Here is a 15,027-nt window from a genome sequence, read left to right on the forward strand (position 1 = left end):
CATCTGCATGAAAAATGATCACACAAAGTCACAGGTTGAGTTGCATCAGAACTTTAATGAGTCAAAACGGGAAAATAAGGACATTGTGAGTGGAGATCCTGGTGCAGGGAGCACCCAAGGCAGAAAGGAGTCGGCATCCCTAGTGCGGTGCCATCTTCTGGGTCCCTGGGCCCTTCCCCAGGGCCATCACCAGCAGCTTTAGCAGGGCAGGCACCTCCTGCCACAGTTGCGGCCACCCAAGCCGGAGAGGCCCAAGCTGGAGAGGCCAAAGCCCCCAGAGTTGATGGGCACTCCCTCGGAGCTGAGGATGCTGCCAACGGCAGCGGAGGTGGAAGAGCCCACAACGGTGTTCTGCGGGAAGGAAGTGAGGATGGGACCAGGCAGGGTCACCACCACGGGGGAAGGCTGGATCGCAACAGTGGAGTCCTGGCACTGCCTGACACAGGGCTCATTGCAGCTGTTGGCCAGTGGGGTCGGGCCGCAGGGCTGGCAAGGCACACACGGGCTGTAGCAAGACATGTCTGGATGGCAGAGCTTCACCTGGAAACAGGGCAGGGACGCGTTAGACTCAGCCTCTCACACCACTGTGAGGTATCCCAAGCATTATGCTGGCTTGGAGCCTTAATAGTGTTTATATGAGGAAAGAAAGGAAGATAAGGAGATTCAGACTCACCTGATCCTTCAGGATAGAGAGGAGAAAGAAGTGGATGTATGACTGGGTATTTGCACTGGCTTTTATACTGCTCCAGCTTCGCCCCTGGCATGTAGTCATGCTCTATTCAGGCTTTAATTTTCCATCAGAGTCTGTAATTGAAGACAACCATGTCAAGGATCATCCAAGCCCAGGATCTTTTGCTGTCCAGAGTTCAGTTCTTTCATACTGTGATTTGCCTTTGAGTGTTCTTTCATGTTCTGAGATGAGAAACCCAAAGATTTTCATGTCAGGAATGCATCATTATGGGCTAAAGACCTGACCCATTTTCTGGCTATAGATACACTGGAGTTGTTCATCACCCTGTTCAAAACAAGGGGTCTGGTATTTCTTAATGATTACTGGTGAATGGGCTCCACTGCTCGTTTTGACCCTCCTCCTCCTGATGATCTTGCTTTCGGACCAAGCTGCCATCTTTTTTGCCATTTCCACTTTCTGACCAATTTCTTGATGTCTCCAATCAATGCCTTCAGCATATTAAGGTTATTTCTCTGTCCAATCTATGTACAAACAACATCTGCATAGCTTCACTTATATGTATGCTCACTTGTATGTGTTTTCATTTGTCTGTATTCATTTTTATATCAAAAGAATCAGTTTTCCCTGAAATCTTTGTATATATACATGTTTAAGTGTGCACAAGCACACAGGTGTGCATAAGCGCATGCCTGTGTCTCCCTGTGTACATATCTTCTTTATGAGGAGCTGTCCTGGTCATGCCAGGGGCACTCTCCGTTCTCTGTACATGGACACCACAGAGCAATAGGTCCCACAGGCCAAAAGAAGGCAAGTGACAGCTGAAGAGCAATGGCATGGACCTGGTGGAGATCTGGCCTGGGTGCTAGTACTGAGAGCCTGTCTCCTGAGCATTCCTTTTCATGCTCCTTGAAAACTCTCATTCTGCTACTGCAGATCTCAGAGCCTCACAAGGACAGTTTCACACCAACTTGGAAACACAATTTAAATAAGTGTGCCAACATTCAAAGTGTCTTAGCATGACTGTCAGTCACCACTCCCTGCTTCTTCAGGTCAGGATACATCTTCTCCTCCCAGTGTTAAGGAGTTCAAAGCAACAGGGTTAGCTTTCTGTACAGGGAGAAAAGCCAGAAAATCCTGCCCACCTCATGCACGGCACTCCCGAGTGAACCTGCTTCTTTTGCAGTATTAACAGTATTTGGGAAGGGACACAGGCTCCTCATGTTCAAGTCAAAGCCATGGCCACCACTGCAGCTAATTGACCTGACAATGTGTTGGGCAGAGACCTTGAGTCACTACCAAACATAAGGATAGATGACTTGTTGTTCCTGCGCTTTAGAGGAAGGATAGTTAGTCTAGGCTGCAAAGGGAGAGCCAAGCAGCTGACAACTCTTTGGTCTTCAATCACACAGAGCTTCTGTGTCCCACACTGAAGTCCTATTCTGCCAGGAACTGCTTGGAAGGGAAGGATTGTCTGATTCATCACCACACTCTGCAAACGCTGCTGCTACCCCTATGAGTGTTAGGACAAGAACTCTTTCCCTCAGAGACTGTTTTCAGTGAAAGAAAAGGCACTGCAGAAGAGGGGAAATGTTCTCTCTATTGAAAACTGCTTTTGCAAGAAACTTGGCATTTCACTTTGGGCTGTTCCTCTCTAACTTGCTTCCTCTCTTGCAGCCGGGCTTTTTGACCTCTCTAATCACTACACAGTGGTGCTTCCTAATAGCAATGGAGTGTGCAAAAGCAGAGACAAATTCTTTGCCTGTGACTGCATCCTCTCTTGTCCTATTCCCCCATGGCCCTCGATACCACTATCCACATTTTTGCACACACTTTGACATAGCTAAGAAGCATTGGCTCTGGGATGCTCAGAGGATCCAACAGGCAGGTTCTCACTCTGATGATTCCATTTCCAAGACATTTTAGCCAGTCCCTGAGTTATGGAAGTGGGAATTCTGTGACTTCTGGGTGCTACAGCCACGTAGATGTGCAGGCTGGGTTGCACACCTAGATGAGAGAAGGCCAAGAAAGGGGGGAAATTTCTCCTAAAACTAAGCAATATAAGGAGAAAGAGGGCTGAAACCAGAAGTATGGCCCACAAGCCTGAGGAGTGAGCTGTCAGTCTGAACTGACTGTCAGGGTGAGCTGGGACAGAGGGAGAGAGAGCAGGATAGAGCAAGCTCTTCTGCATGGGAACCTGTGTGTACACAACTGGGGACTGCAACATTTGGAGTACCTGTGACCCTTCCTTAAAAAAGAATTACAAGAGAACCCACCAAGGAACCCCAAGCTGGGGTCCCCTGGCTGCATGGGACATCTTCAGCACTCAAGTGCTATCCCCAGCACTGCTGCATTCCTGCCCTGGAAGTGCCTGACCCTCTCATTCCAGCATTTGGTAGGAGCGTCTCTGGAACAAAGGGTATGTCAGAAATGAGGAAATAAAGAGGAGTCAAAGAAGGAAACCAAATTACAAGCTGTGTGATTAGGAAGAATACTTTCCATTAAAGATGAGTCTGTTGGAAAATTACTGCCTGCGCAGAGGCAGCCTCAGGGCCAGGGGCGGTGCAAGAGCAGTATAAAAGTAACCCCAAAGCCGTGTTCTCTCATCCACTTCTCTTGCCCTGCTCTCCTCGGGACCCAGGTGAGTCTACAGCCCTTTCTGCTTCTCATCTTTCCACAGGCTGAGATCTCAGACCAACAGATATATCAGCAGATGCCTGCCCTATCACGCCACAGCAGGACTTTGAGGTCCTTGACATAGAAGAAGGAAGGAGGAAGAAGGTCTAGCACAGAGAAGGCTGGGTTTTGGCCTATGTGCATTCTGAGCTATGGGCTAGGTGGGACTCCTCTGGGCTTGGCCACTCTTGATGGGACACTTTTGGGCTGAGGGGAAGTTGAAGTCTATGGGTGTCCCCACAAAACCTGCAGCTCTTGTCTCAAAATTGACTTGCCTTTAATTCCTTCTGGTGGTGTGAGAGGCTGCTCCTGACCCATTGTCCGTGCTCTTCTTGCCCCTGCCCTGTCTCCAGGTGAAGCTCTACCATCCAGACATGTCCTGCTACAGCCCGTGCGTGCCCTGCCAGCCCTGCGGCCCGACCCCACTGGCCAACAGCTGCAATGAGTCCTGTGTCAGGCAGTGCCAGGACTCCACTGTTGCCATCCAGCCTTCTCCTGTGGTGGTGACCCTGCCTGGTCCCATCCTCACTTCCTTCCCGCAGAACACGGTTGTAGGCTCCTCCACCTCTGCTGCTGTTGGCAGCATCCTCAGCTCTGAGGGAGTGCCCATCAACTCCGGGGGCTTTGGCCTCTCCGGCTTGGGTCTCTCCAGCTTGGGCGGCCGCAACTGTGGCAGGAGGTGCCCCCCCTGCTAAAGCTGCTGGTGATGGCCCTGGGGAAGGGCCCAGGGACCCAGAAGATGGCACCGCACTGGGGACAGGGCCTTGGGTTGTTGCTTCCAGAGCAGCTGAGCAACCCCAGCACCACTTGCACAAGGACGGGGCCAGCCTTGTGCTCTCACACAGCATGGCCCATGCTGCTTTTTCCCTCTGCCACTCTTTCTCCCCACAGCCGTGTGGTGCAGACTCCTCTCTGCCCCTGATGCTCCCTGCACCAGGATCTCCACTCAATGTCCTTGTTTCCCGTTTTTGCCTCATTAAAATCTGCTGCATCCCAACCCATGCCTCTCTGTCATCCTTTGCCCTATAGGCCATCTCCCAAGATGCCCAGTGAGATACATGTTCTCAGGGCTGGTTCTGGGAGGGAGTTTTGGGGGATGGTTGTGCTATAGTTGTTAACAGAATGATTGTTACCTGCCACCGCATGGTCCTTCCCTCTGTTGACACTCCAGTCACCTACAGTCAGAAGGGTGGGTGTATCTCCGAGGTTATTAGTTGGCGGGGGGAAGCACATGGAGAGCCATCACCCTCCCCAAATGAAGGGAGGGCTGGACACTGTGCAGGTCAGGGAGGCATCCATGACTCCTCCAGAGTCCCTGGCCATCAGGCCTACCTTTGTTGAGCCTTTGCCCAAAAATGGCCTCTTGGGCTTGGTGCACATGCTGCAAAAGGGGTGTGTGGCAACTCCCAAGCTTGGTTGAGGAGCCTGGGCTGTGGAAGGCCCTGGGAGGGCAATAACCCAACAGGGACTTGAGGAGTGGATGCTGCTTTACTGGGTGGGAAGCAAAGGCTCAGGTAGAAAATGCTCCCAGAGAACAGCAGGAGTAAGAATGAGGTGATTCAGCTCACCATGCACATCAGCATCCTACTGCCATCTCTGCTGTGGGTTTCCTGGGGAAAGTCTCTGGAGACACACTGAGGGCAAGGAGAAAGGCAGGTGGTTGTGGGCAATTGCTCTTCAAGACGAGTCAGGAAGGTCTCTTACGCAGTGCTGTCACTATTAGGAAAGACTGCACAGAAGGTTGCAGCTGAGGAAGGGAGTTGCTGAACTGCTTCAGGACATTCCTGAACACGATGCAGGAATCTCACAGCCCTACACAGCAGCAGAGACACTGGCAGCTTTCTCCACACACATCCTCGAGCCCCTTGCTAGCAAAAGCTCAAATACAAGTCAGGAAAATGAGCTCTGCTGAAGAGCTACAACAATATAAACGTGTTCACCGCTGGGGAGATCATCCCGCTGAAAGATGAGTTTGCTGTTGGGCAGGTGCTAATCAGTCTAAAGAGGGAACAGACACACATGGCTCTGCTTCCGTGTCAAAGAAGATGGCCATGTTCATGACACCTTTTGAATTCACAACATGCAGCCTTGTTTAAGCTTGTTTAAGCAAAGGAATTCCTTTAACCCCCTTGTACAATTTCTCTGTATTTCCCCCCTGTACATTGGTTACCCCTGTACCAATGATTCTAAACTGAAGGGACATGGGCCGTGGTTTGCAGATGAAGATCCCTGCATCACCAACCTTCTGCTTCAAAACAAAACCATCCATTTCTGCATCCACTGAACATGTATTCTTTTGGCTGCAACGAGGCAATTGTAAGGCAGAAGCAAGTGGGTTTGAACCCGGCAACGTGGGGAGAGGAAGCAGCAGGGATCTCTGCTTCCATTTGACAGAAAAACCTCTGGTTTTAATTCGCATGTGCCTGTGAGTAGGGTATAAAAACGTGGCCTTCGTTTAAAGCTGTCTCTTTGCTTAGAGCCTTTGAGGGAGGAAACCTGTGGGAGCAGACACCATTGCTCCAAACCCATGAAGCTCAGCTGGGTTGCAGGATGCACACTCCACCTTGTCCTCGGCCACCTTCCAGCCCACCCTCAGCGACACGGACACACTCCCCCTACCCTGGGAAGCAGGTTCGAGCTTTCGGCCCCATTTGGGGCGCCGGTGGCGAGGTTGGCTCCGGGGAAGCCGCTCCTCCCCTCACGGCCCGGCCCGGCTAAGATGGCGGCGGACACCGACGTGAGCCGCGGCGTTGCGATGGCAACCGCTGCATGGCGGGAGGGGCCCTGCGCTGTTGCTAGGAAACAGGCGCGCATGCGCGACGGCAGCAAAAGGCGCGAGGCTGCTGTGCGTGAGGAGGCCGCAGCGTGTGCTCGGTGCTGTCTGCATCCCTGCGCCATGGAGCTGGAGGATGACTTCGGTGAGGCCCCGGGATGGGGTCTTGGAGGGGGAAAGGGAAAGAGAAAGGGAAGGCGAAGGAAGGGGGAAAAAAGGGGAAGGTGACGGCCATTCACTGTGTGCAGGCCCCGGCCCGGCGCAAGTAGCTCTGAGCTTTGTGTGGAGCCAAGCAGGCTCCAGTGGGTTGTTGATTATTTTAACCAGGGCAATCTTCTATGTGATTACCACTCTGGTAACCATGTAATATTGGTAATCCGTGCTTCAGGGGTGGGCTTTAGGAAATATCTGGATAAAGTGACTTGATTTGGTTAAAGCTGCTCCCTCCTCTCCTGTGGTCTCAGCTGACTCCAGACACGTTTTTAGGATTGTTGTGGATTTGGGTGTGCAGGCAATGGGGTTAGGGACAGGTATCTCCTTCGAGCATGGCATTGCTGTGATGCTGGAGAGACTGCTCATTGCAGCCTTGTGTTAATTGCATCTCTTTACCTGATCAGGCCAGCTCCTGTGAATGTTTGTGTGTTTGTTGTTTTATGTAATATGGTGAGAACTTTCCTTTTCCTCTTGTGCTTGTCTCTATCTCCTTCCAAGTGCACTTGGTCTGATTTGCTTTGAGCCACTTCAAGACAGAAGCCACTTCTGATTGCTCTTCCAGGGACATTGGAATCAGTACAAAGCTTGTCAGTCCTTCTGAATGATGAAGTCTTTAGCTTTCAGCTGTTCTCAATGACCTAAACTGGCTAATAGAGATAAGAGGTGCTCACAGGTAGCAGAATTGGCTGCAGCAGCACTGCACAGCTGAGATGAAAAGGCTTGGGTCTGTCCTTCCTTCCTACAGGCTCAGACTCACAACTTTATCTAGCAGAAAGTCTGCTCATTGTGACTGGTGAAACAGCATCTTCCCTGTCCATGGGAGAAGGGTTTTAACTAGGTGGTTTTTAAGGTCTCTTCCAACACAAACCATTCTATGGTCTTAACCAGCCGTCAGCCTCTGGGCTGATACAGCTCCCTGGCCTGGCTGTTGAGACTGCTGAGCACCAATGCATGTGTAAGAGAAGGAGATGTGATGGCAGGGAAGAGGCTAAACAGCAGCAGGCCATACTTGGGTCTATTTAAGATACCAGGTGAGCAAATCCTAAGTGTGCTAGAAGCACTGTTCAAAAAGAGTGGCAGAGGAGAAATGATAGAAGAAGCCAGATCTGTTTCGCTGGTGTGTAACCCTCAAGCAGACCCACAGGCAGCACAAGACACCTGAGTTTCCTTCTGGTTGGCCCTCTTCCTCAGTAAGAACATGGAGATGTGTTCTTTCCATAGATAATATTAATATTTATATTTTAATGTAAGTATTGAAGGCCAGGTTGGACAGGGCTTGGAGCAACCTGGTCTAGTGGAAGGTGCCGCTGCTCATGACAGGGGGTTGGAACTGTAAGAACTTTAAGGTCTCAAATCATTCTAAGGTTCTGTGAATATATTTTATCTAGAGATAGATGAAAATCTGCATAAGGTATGCCTGCACTCATGCTGCTTCACTGTTGAGTGTCTATGTTCTTAGGTATTTTAGCTACTTTAGCAGCATTTCAGCTCCTAAACAATTGCCTGACTTCTGAAAAAAGTCCTTTACAAGGCCCATGCACCACATGAAGCACACTGCTTCCTTGGAAATGAAACAAAATTTCCGGGTGTTCTCCATCCAACAAAGCTGGCTGTTGATCCAGAAAGAGTTGTTGCAGGCTGAGAGTGCTCCTGGAGGGCATGTCGTCATCCTACTGATTCTCCTCTGAGATAGCTGGAAAAGTAGTGCTGTTTTCATTCACTTTGAGTAAGTGTGGTTACCTGCCTAATATGGTCACTTAAAGGGTTGTTATGCTCAGTGACAGACTGTTCTCTGTCTGTTTTGACTAACATCCCAGTCACAGAAACTTCAAAATGAATTTGGTTATGCAAAAGAGGTGCCTGCCTTAATGAATGATTTCGAACTAAGAACAACCGGTTTAACTCCTTAAGATCACAGCCCTGAGGTGATGGTATGTTTTTTCCCCACTTCACTGTGTTAGTGACCCTAAATCTTCCTAACCAGTTTGTTTTTCCTCTTCCATTCTACTAGATGCTTTTGATCCAGAGAGATTAGTACAATGTCCATACAATAAACATCATCGAATCAGAGCCTGTCGGTTTCCCTATCACCTTGTAAAGTGTAAGAAGGTAAGCTGGGCTGCCAGACCTATAATTCTGTACCTGTGAATATGACATGCATGTTCTCATTCTTATTACATTTTCTTGCTGGCTGCTGTAAGTTTCTGACAAATAACCTTGTTTAGCCTTTATTTCATAACTTTATTATTTGATTAGTAATAGCTTCAAGCACGTGTTAATTTACCCATGACCAGTGTGGCTTTGTTGAAAGGAGGTAGAGATTCTTCATGGTCAGGTCAAGGAGGAAACTCTAGTCTCTTCCAGCAGCTCACATGGAGGTCAGATGCATTTTTCCTCTTTAAGTTGAAGAGAGAACTCAATCTGAGTTATGTGACCTGCTTCTGGCTCATTAGAATGGAAGTGTTGTGATGTTGAAATTCACTCTTGAAGTGCTGGAAATGCAGCTGCAAACAGGGTTAGGATTTTTTTGGTCTTGCGAGTAACTATTTAAGTGCATCTGTCAGAAACTGTACTTCCTGAGCTTAGCACCTACGGGGGAGGGCTTTTTCCCCTCCCCATCTTTTAGCCAGAATTTAAATACAAATCATTTAACAGGAAGCATTGCTTCCTCTCTTCTCCTCAGGTGTCCTCATGGTTTATTTACTTTAAACCTGCAAGTGCTGGCATCTGACTGAGCATGAGGTTTTGCTGATACCTTTCAAAACCCAATTGTTCCTCTTTAGGTTTCCCAATGTAACCTTGACAATGTGTTTTTAAAATAGTATAACAGTGCTGTGTCTTCCAGTTAAGGTATGGGGATGTGTCCTGGTATCAATACTTATAAACAATTTATTTTTGTAAAACTAGAGCCTTAAAAGATATTAGCTAGTGAAAGCGGGGGACAGAACTAAGTGGCAAGTACCTCCATCATTCCAACATTAAAGGGGGCTGAAATTTTCCTTGTTGACCCCCTGAAGATTTTGGCAGAAATGTGCATGTGAGTGAGGTACACAGTGTTGGCAAGGGAACTTTGAACCACATTGGGTTTGTCCTTGTGTTGCATAACTGCTGAGCAGACAGTTTTGGCAAGCTTACCTAGTTAGGAGGACAAGGTGAGTAGTGGTCACCAGTCAGACACTGTTGGTGTCTAAATTAGCAGAAGAAGGGCTCAGGTATTATCATCTGATCCATCTGAAGATGCTACTGTTTTCTTTGTAGTGGCAAGCGTCTGGGTGGAGATTTGCCTTCTTACTGGGTAGTTTGTTGAATTTGCTTTGCATGCTCCATGCATGAAATCTAATTAGATGTTTCCAACTGCCTCAGCTTCCCATTGCTTGTGCAGAATGTAGCCATGCCACACAAACGGGGACAGTCCAAGCAGAGCAAGTTGAATCCTTTCAGTTTGAACTGCATTAGCATTGAAAAGCTTCTGCTACGTGGCAAGAATAGCTTGCTCAAGCTAATTGAAGCAAATGATGGACACATGAAGACACATTAACTCTGGCTGTATAGGCTGGGTAATGACAAACACCTTGGATGTGCCTGCAGCTTGTGCTGCAGTCACGTATCAGTGGTAGTGAGGAGACACTGCCTGGAGCAGCATCAGTACAAGGAACTTCTGCCTCTTCATCTGCCTCAGGTGAAAGCCTGTTCCCTGGCCAGCAGAGCATCTCTCCCCTTCTGCTATTAAAATAGTTTCATCTGTGCTTTAAACCATGCAGACATATTGCCAGCATTGCAACAAACTGTAGGAAGTTTAGCTGAGGGTATGTTTCATTTCAGTCAGCTCAATGGTGGCTCAGTTTCTCAGTGAATTGTGTTTTAAAGAACAGTCATGTTAGTTCCCCCTTCCTTGTTTAATCTTTATTTTTTTTTAAAGCAGCATCACAAATATCCTTGAGGGTTTTTTTTTATATGGATTAGCAAGAGACATGACACATGATTTTATGACACATGATTTTGGTTTTCCCTTGTCTAGAGCTACCCTGAAGTTGCAAAGCAATTGGCCACGTGCCCCTTCAACGCTCGCCATCTCATTCCTCAAGCTGACCTCAGCGATCATATAGCGAAGTGCAGTTACAAAGGGTTAATTGAGCAAGATGTAGGTAAGAGAACCACTTGAGCTTAGAGAAGTTTGGTCATCCTGAGGACATAAAAGTCTCTTGTTTGTAAGGACAGCTCATAGAATGACCAAAAAGTGGAAGTCAAATTATTGTCTATAGTTTTGTGTGGCACAGCAGCTTTGGGAAAACTTGAGTCTAAAACTAAGAGATGTTTTACAACTTGATCCAAAGCATTTAATGCCTCTAAAGCAGGCTAAGTCAGTCACTGAGTTTTCTCTCTTTCTGAAGGGAATCAGCCCTCTGACTTCAAGAGAGATGAGATGAATGCTGTGAGCACGTGGCAGGCACCTCCGTGTGATGAAGACTGGGAAGCAGGTAAGAAACTTCCCCATCTGCCACACCTCTGCCTTCTCCTTGGTCCCGGCCTTCAACTCTACTTGTGACAGTGTGAAACTAGAGATGCTGTTCGCTTGCGTCTCACTTGTAGGACACCTTGCTTATGCTCATTCCTGAAAGCATGCATCTCTTCACCCAGCAGGCTTTTCTTGGTGTAGAGATTCAACATGCCTGGTATAACTGGCATGGAGATATATTTCCAAACCTCTGCTCCTTGTCACATAAGGTTTTGTATCTTATGTGCAGTGATGATAATGGAAACTTGATAACTTATGTTCCTCAGTTAAATGACAGTGAAGCAGACACATTCATCAATAGATCAACCTTTACTCCCTCTTGAACATGTAGAAATATGACAGATATTCCTAATCTGATGGTGGTTGCTGGAGCTTTAGTTCTGAGCCATGACATCTGTTCCCTTTTGCAGAATTGCTGGAGCAGTCAGATTCTCCTTTTATTTGGGGCATGTGCAACTCTGGCATAAACAGGTAGGGAATATAAGTTTGGTTCCTTACAATAATGTTTTCTATAGAGGGATACTGCAGCTTGCTCCCAGTCCGGCTTCGATGATGTGACATGTGCTGACTTTGCTTAGTGTTTGTCTAAACCAGTATGCAGCAACAGTCCTGCACTTGACAGCTCTGCAGGTTTGTACAAGCTCAACCTTGATCTATCTCTCCTTCCATAAAGGGTGACAAGAGTTCTGTCTGATTTCACTTGTTACACTTCTTGGAAAACTTCCTAGTGTTCAGAGTATATGTGTATATATATATATATATATATATGTATATATAAATGTAAGCATATATTCTTCTAAGCACCACCACCTCCAGGTGACAAAGTACCATCCCCTTATGTCCCTGCTCTCCTCTGTGCTGTTGTAAAATGCATAAATTCAATCATCTGTCAGGAGAAGTAACTGTAGTGTTTCAGTTCCAGTACCACCTCTGGGCGAGAGAGTTATTTGCCTTCAGGAGTACGTGCCCCTGAGATCTCCCCATACACTCCCCCATTTAAACGCTGTAAGTATTATCCATGTTTTGGCACTGTTAATTCTGGAGATGGTGATTGTTGCTGTAATCTCTGGCTGCAGTGGAGGGGTAGTATATAACACTTGCCTTCTTGAGAGCAGCTTCTGAGGGAATCTGGTGTGTCGTGGTTGAAGCCCAGCCAGTAACTCAGAGCAGGGTAAAACTAAGACTGCTTAAACCAGAACTGCTTGGGGGGAGGGTGTGGGAACAGATTGCATCTGGAAGTGGGAAGGAGCTTCCCCTGTTTTAGTGTCTGATGCTGAAGTCACAGATGGTTAATTGCTGTTAACTACAAAGCAAAAGCTTAAAGACACTTTGTGGAATGGCTGTCTTGTTTCATATTTGGAGCAACTAACTAAACCTGGTACTTGGGGGGCTTTGCAGGCATGGCTTCTGCACAAGGCAGTGACTCCAGTTGCCGTAGTGTCAGGCTTAATCTGGCAAACCAAACTGGAATGTCACTTGTAGATAACTGTCCTTGGTTGCCAATCTTCCTCCAAGCATTTGTTTTGTAAGTTACCCTTATCTTCATTTGGTGAGTGTTATTGAGTAGGTGGGCTGATAAATTTACCCATCATCAGCTCGAAACCCTTCCCTCTGACTGCAGTGAGTAGTTAACAGCAGTTAAGTGTGAAGTTGTTCCAGTGATTTAGGAAAGGCAGAAGTCTTGCGAAGTGGTGATAGATTTCAAGGGGTGGCAGTTTAAGTAGAGGAGGTAGGGTCTGATTAAGTTCCTAATCAAAGAAGTAACAGTGGGAAACAGAACAGTACAGGGGGGTTGCACATATCCCTAAAATCTTACCCCTTAGCTTGATGCTTTAAAACAAGAGTGTGTGTTTGAAAAGAGACCCTTTCAGAGTTGTGTTTTGTGCTAATTGTAAAAGACGGTTTGTAATTATGCTGAGCAAAAGGGGAGAGGGGAAATGCCCTGCAAAAGTGGCAGATATGTGTGAATTCAGGCCTTGGCATAGCAGGAACTATTGGAGTCCTATTTTAGTGGAAGTCATGAACCACACAACAGAGTGATTTCCAGGATTTTGTACCCTGCACCATAAGCATGTCTTGCATCTTCAAAGCAACACTCCCTACTGCTGTTCTCAGGAGTGTATGGTGCCGAGTATGGTTTCTGTGGGACTTCTACTGAACATATCTGAGAACATATCTGAGAACATATGCTTGTTTGCTAGGGAGGTGGAGAAAGCTTTCTCTGCAGGAGACTTTCTGATGTTATAACATCTGTAGTCATCTGAGGGCCTGTTACAGCCCAGAGAGCCTATAGTTCTGAGAGTTTCTTCAGCCTGCAAGGAGGCTGAGACTTCCTACTGTTTAATGTTGAATTAAAATCATCTGGATCGGCCAAAGCTGGAAGAGTTTTTCCCTGTGCATGCACTTTTTGCTTGTTATTTTGTCAGCATCCGAGTTTGTCCATGTAGGGTATGGGGAGTGCGTTGTTTGGGTTTTAAACTACATTGTCGTTTACAGAGAGTTCTGCCTTCGTTGAAAACATCCTGATATCACGCCTTTGAAGCTTCAAGCCTTGACTTTGTCACATGAGCGAGCCCTTGGTTCTTCAGGTCATACGTTAATGGGGAATCCTCTGTGACTTCTTTACAATATGAGTAATACCAAGCAGGGGAAGTTTAAAGAGTACACCTAAGTACTCATCTAGTTTCCATTAGTTTTTAAGTTTTCTGACACATAAAACATGTTTGAGGTTCTAACATAACCAGTTTCTGTTGGGGAGGTTGGAGGTAGGAATAGTTTAAGTCACTCAGAATACATATTTGGATCTATGTAAATGTTTGGCTTAAGCAGTGTATTTCTAAAAGCAGATGCAAAATTAAAAATGGGATCTAAATATACAAAGAATTAAGAAACCACATCTGGTATTTGTTGAGAAAGAAATGCTTTTCACATTTTGAAAAGTATGTTCCTCAAAGTACTGGATTTTTTCCATTTGTATTCCTACCAGTGTAACACAATACATGTTGAATAGAATGTACAAAATCAGGTTTATTTTAAAGTTCAGTTCTGTTAAGGTTCTTGTTGGTAACTTAGAATAAAAAGGTTATGAATACTCTTGGACTCATTCTAAAATTCATCTGCAGTGATGTGTTAGACTCTTGTTCTGTTGAATAAGGAAATGCCTCCACAGTAAACCCTCCACTCAGCCTTTACTTAATTTTTCCTTTTGCCACTTCAAATGAAAGTGGTGGCAAATGTCAGCTTCTGGATTGGCTGCAGTAGCTTATTTGCAGGATTTGTGGGACAGAGCATTGTAATTTTAGATAGATGCTATAATTGGGCTCCATTATCCTAATCTCATTTAATTGCCAGTTGGTGAAAGGCTTAGTGCAGTAACTACCTGCTTTTTGTTGGGTCTGCACTGCAGAGGAGGTGCAGAGAAGGGCTTGGAAGGTCATGGTTGTGAATTCAAAACATCCCTTGGCCATAGTAATTGGGGGGTAGGGACCACAAGAAGTGGTTTTGTCTTGTAAGGTGGGTGTGACCAACACATGATAGAGCTCTGAGATCTGAAATCACATATCCTCAGTCTCCTCAAGCATGTCCTGCATATGCTGCTGCCTTTGAAGAGCAGGAAACCTATCATTTTATTGTTCCCTGCAGTTATTTGGGAGGGTTGGGGAAAGTGATTAACAGGCTGCAAAGGTGTAAAACATGGAGATGACCCTCCTCCAGCATTATGACTATGTAAAACCCCAGTATTGTCTGTCATTGGGCTGTCAGCTCCTTCTGGTTGTTTTGTATTTACCACAGGACAAGGAGTATTTTCAGCAGTATGCCAAACAGCAGCTACTCCAAGGTGGCAGAGGACTTTCATGTGACGATCACTATGGTCACAGCCACAATATTCCTGTGTTAAACTCCCTAGTGATGGGTAGGCTGGGCAGTGCTGGAACCTTTACCCCCTTCTCTAGAAGCTAGATGTGGCCCTTGCCAGGAGAAACTGATGGGATGTAGGGAAATACCAGCCCCTTCTGGTCTGGAGCATGTACTCACTTCAACCTCAGTTTCTTGGAAGCTCAGCAGTGTCTGTGCTTGCTCTGAGCACTCCAGTGGGTGCATCCTGCCTGCTGGGGCATTTCTGCCTTGTCTGAGCTACCAGCGCTGTGGCAATAGGACTGG

General features: G+C 46.8%; 3 protein-coding genes across 3 annotated transcripts; 2 read left to right on the forward strand and 1 right to left on the reverse strand.

Annotated features, from left to right (window-relative positions):
* Positions 1-35: 35 nt before the first annotated feature.
* LOC101877766 (feather keratin Cos1-2-like) lies at positions 36-787 on the reverse strand. The gene is made up of 2 exons (XM_034070327.1): positions 674-787; positions 36-540 (listed from the first exon to the last, which is right to left on the reverse strand). Exons 1-2 carry the CDS (start codon positions 770-772, stop codon positions 199-201), a joined length of 441 nt encoding a protein of 146 aa, XP_033926218.1. The 5' UTR covers positions 773-787; the 3' UTR covers positions 36-198.
* Positions 788-2,877: 2,090 nt separating this feature from the next.
* LOC101877601 (feather keratin Cos1-2-like) lies at positions 2,878-4,361 on the forward strand. Its single transcript, XM_031055078.2, has 3 exons — positions 2,878-2,920; positions 3,175-3,329; positions 3,718-4,361. Exons 1-3 carry the CDS (start codon positions 2,878-2,880, stop codon positions 4,057-4,059), a joined length of 540 nt encoding a protein of 179 aa, XP_030910938.2. The 3' UTR covers positions 4,060-4,361.
* Positions 4,362-6,227: 1,866 nt separating this feature from the next.
* Positions 6,228-13,957, forward strand: LOC101879280 (gametocyte-specific factor 1). The gene is made up of 7 exons (XM_031055073.2): positions 6,228-6,282; positions 8,362-8,459; positions 10,369-10,495; positions 10,742-10,828; positions 11,277-11,337; positions 11,783-11,871; positions 13,363-13,957. Coding segments are annotated over exons 1-7 (486 nt in total). The 5' UTR covers positions 6,228-6,260; the 3' UTR covers positions 13,365-13,957.
* The last annotated feature ends 1,070 nt before the right edge of the window (positions 13,958-15,027 follow it).

The sequence above is a fragment of the Melopsittacus undulatus genome, chromosome 17 (genome assembly GCF_012275295.1).
Source record: "Melopsittacus undulatus isolate bMelUnd1 chromosome 17, bMelUnd1.mat.Z, whole genome shotgun sequence".
Taxonomy (NCBI): domain Eukaryota; kingdom Metazoa; phylum Chordata; class Aves; order Psittaciformes; family Psittaculidae; genus Melopsittacus; species Melopsittacus undulatus.

What these genes read in the sequence shown, in the direction of transcription:
- LOC101877766 (XM_034070327.1), bottom strand. Translation starts at nt 772, where the DNA reads ATGACTACATGCCAGGGGCGAAGCTGGAGCAGTATAAAAGCCAGTGCA. An exon ending in TCTCTATCCTGAAGGATCAG is followed by an intron (nt 541 to 673) that starts GTGAGTCTGAAT and finishes CCCTGTTTCCAG; the next exon opens with GTGAAGCTCTGCCATCCAGA.
- LOC101877601 (XM_031055078.2), top strand. Translation starts at nt 2,878, where the DNA reads ATGGGAACCTGTGTGTACACAACTGGGGACTGCAACATTTGGA. An exon ending in TGGGGACTGCAACATTTGGA is followed by an intron (nt 2,921 to 3,174) that starts GTACCTGTGACC and finishes CTGTGTGATTAG; the next exon opens with GAAGAATACTTTCCATTAAA. An exon ending in CTGCTCTCCTCGGGACCCAG is followed by an intron (nt 3,330 to 3,717) that starts GTGAGTCTACAG and finishes CCCTGTCTCCAG; the next exon opens with GTGAAGCTCTACCATCCAGA.
- LOC101879280 (XM_031055073.2), top strand. Translation starts at nt 6,261, where the DNA reads ATGGAGCTGGAGGATGACTTCG. An exon ending in GTTAATTGAGCAAGATGTAG is followed by an intron (nt 10,496 to 10,741) that starts GTAAGAGAACCA and finishes CTCTTTCTGAAG; the next exon opens with GGAATCAGCCCTCTGACTTC. An exon ending in TGCAACTCTGGCATAAACAG is followed by an intron (nt 11,338 to 11,782) that starts GTAGGGAATATA and finishes GTAGTGTTTCAG; the next exon opens with TTCCAGTACCACCTCTGGGC.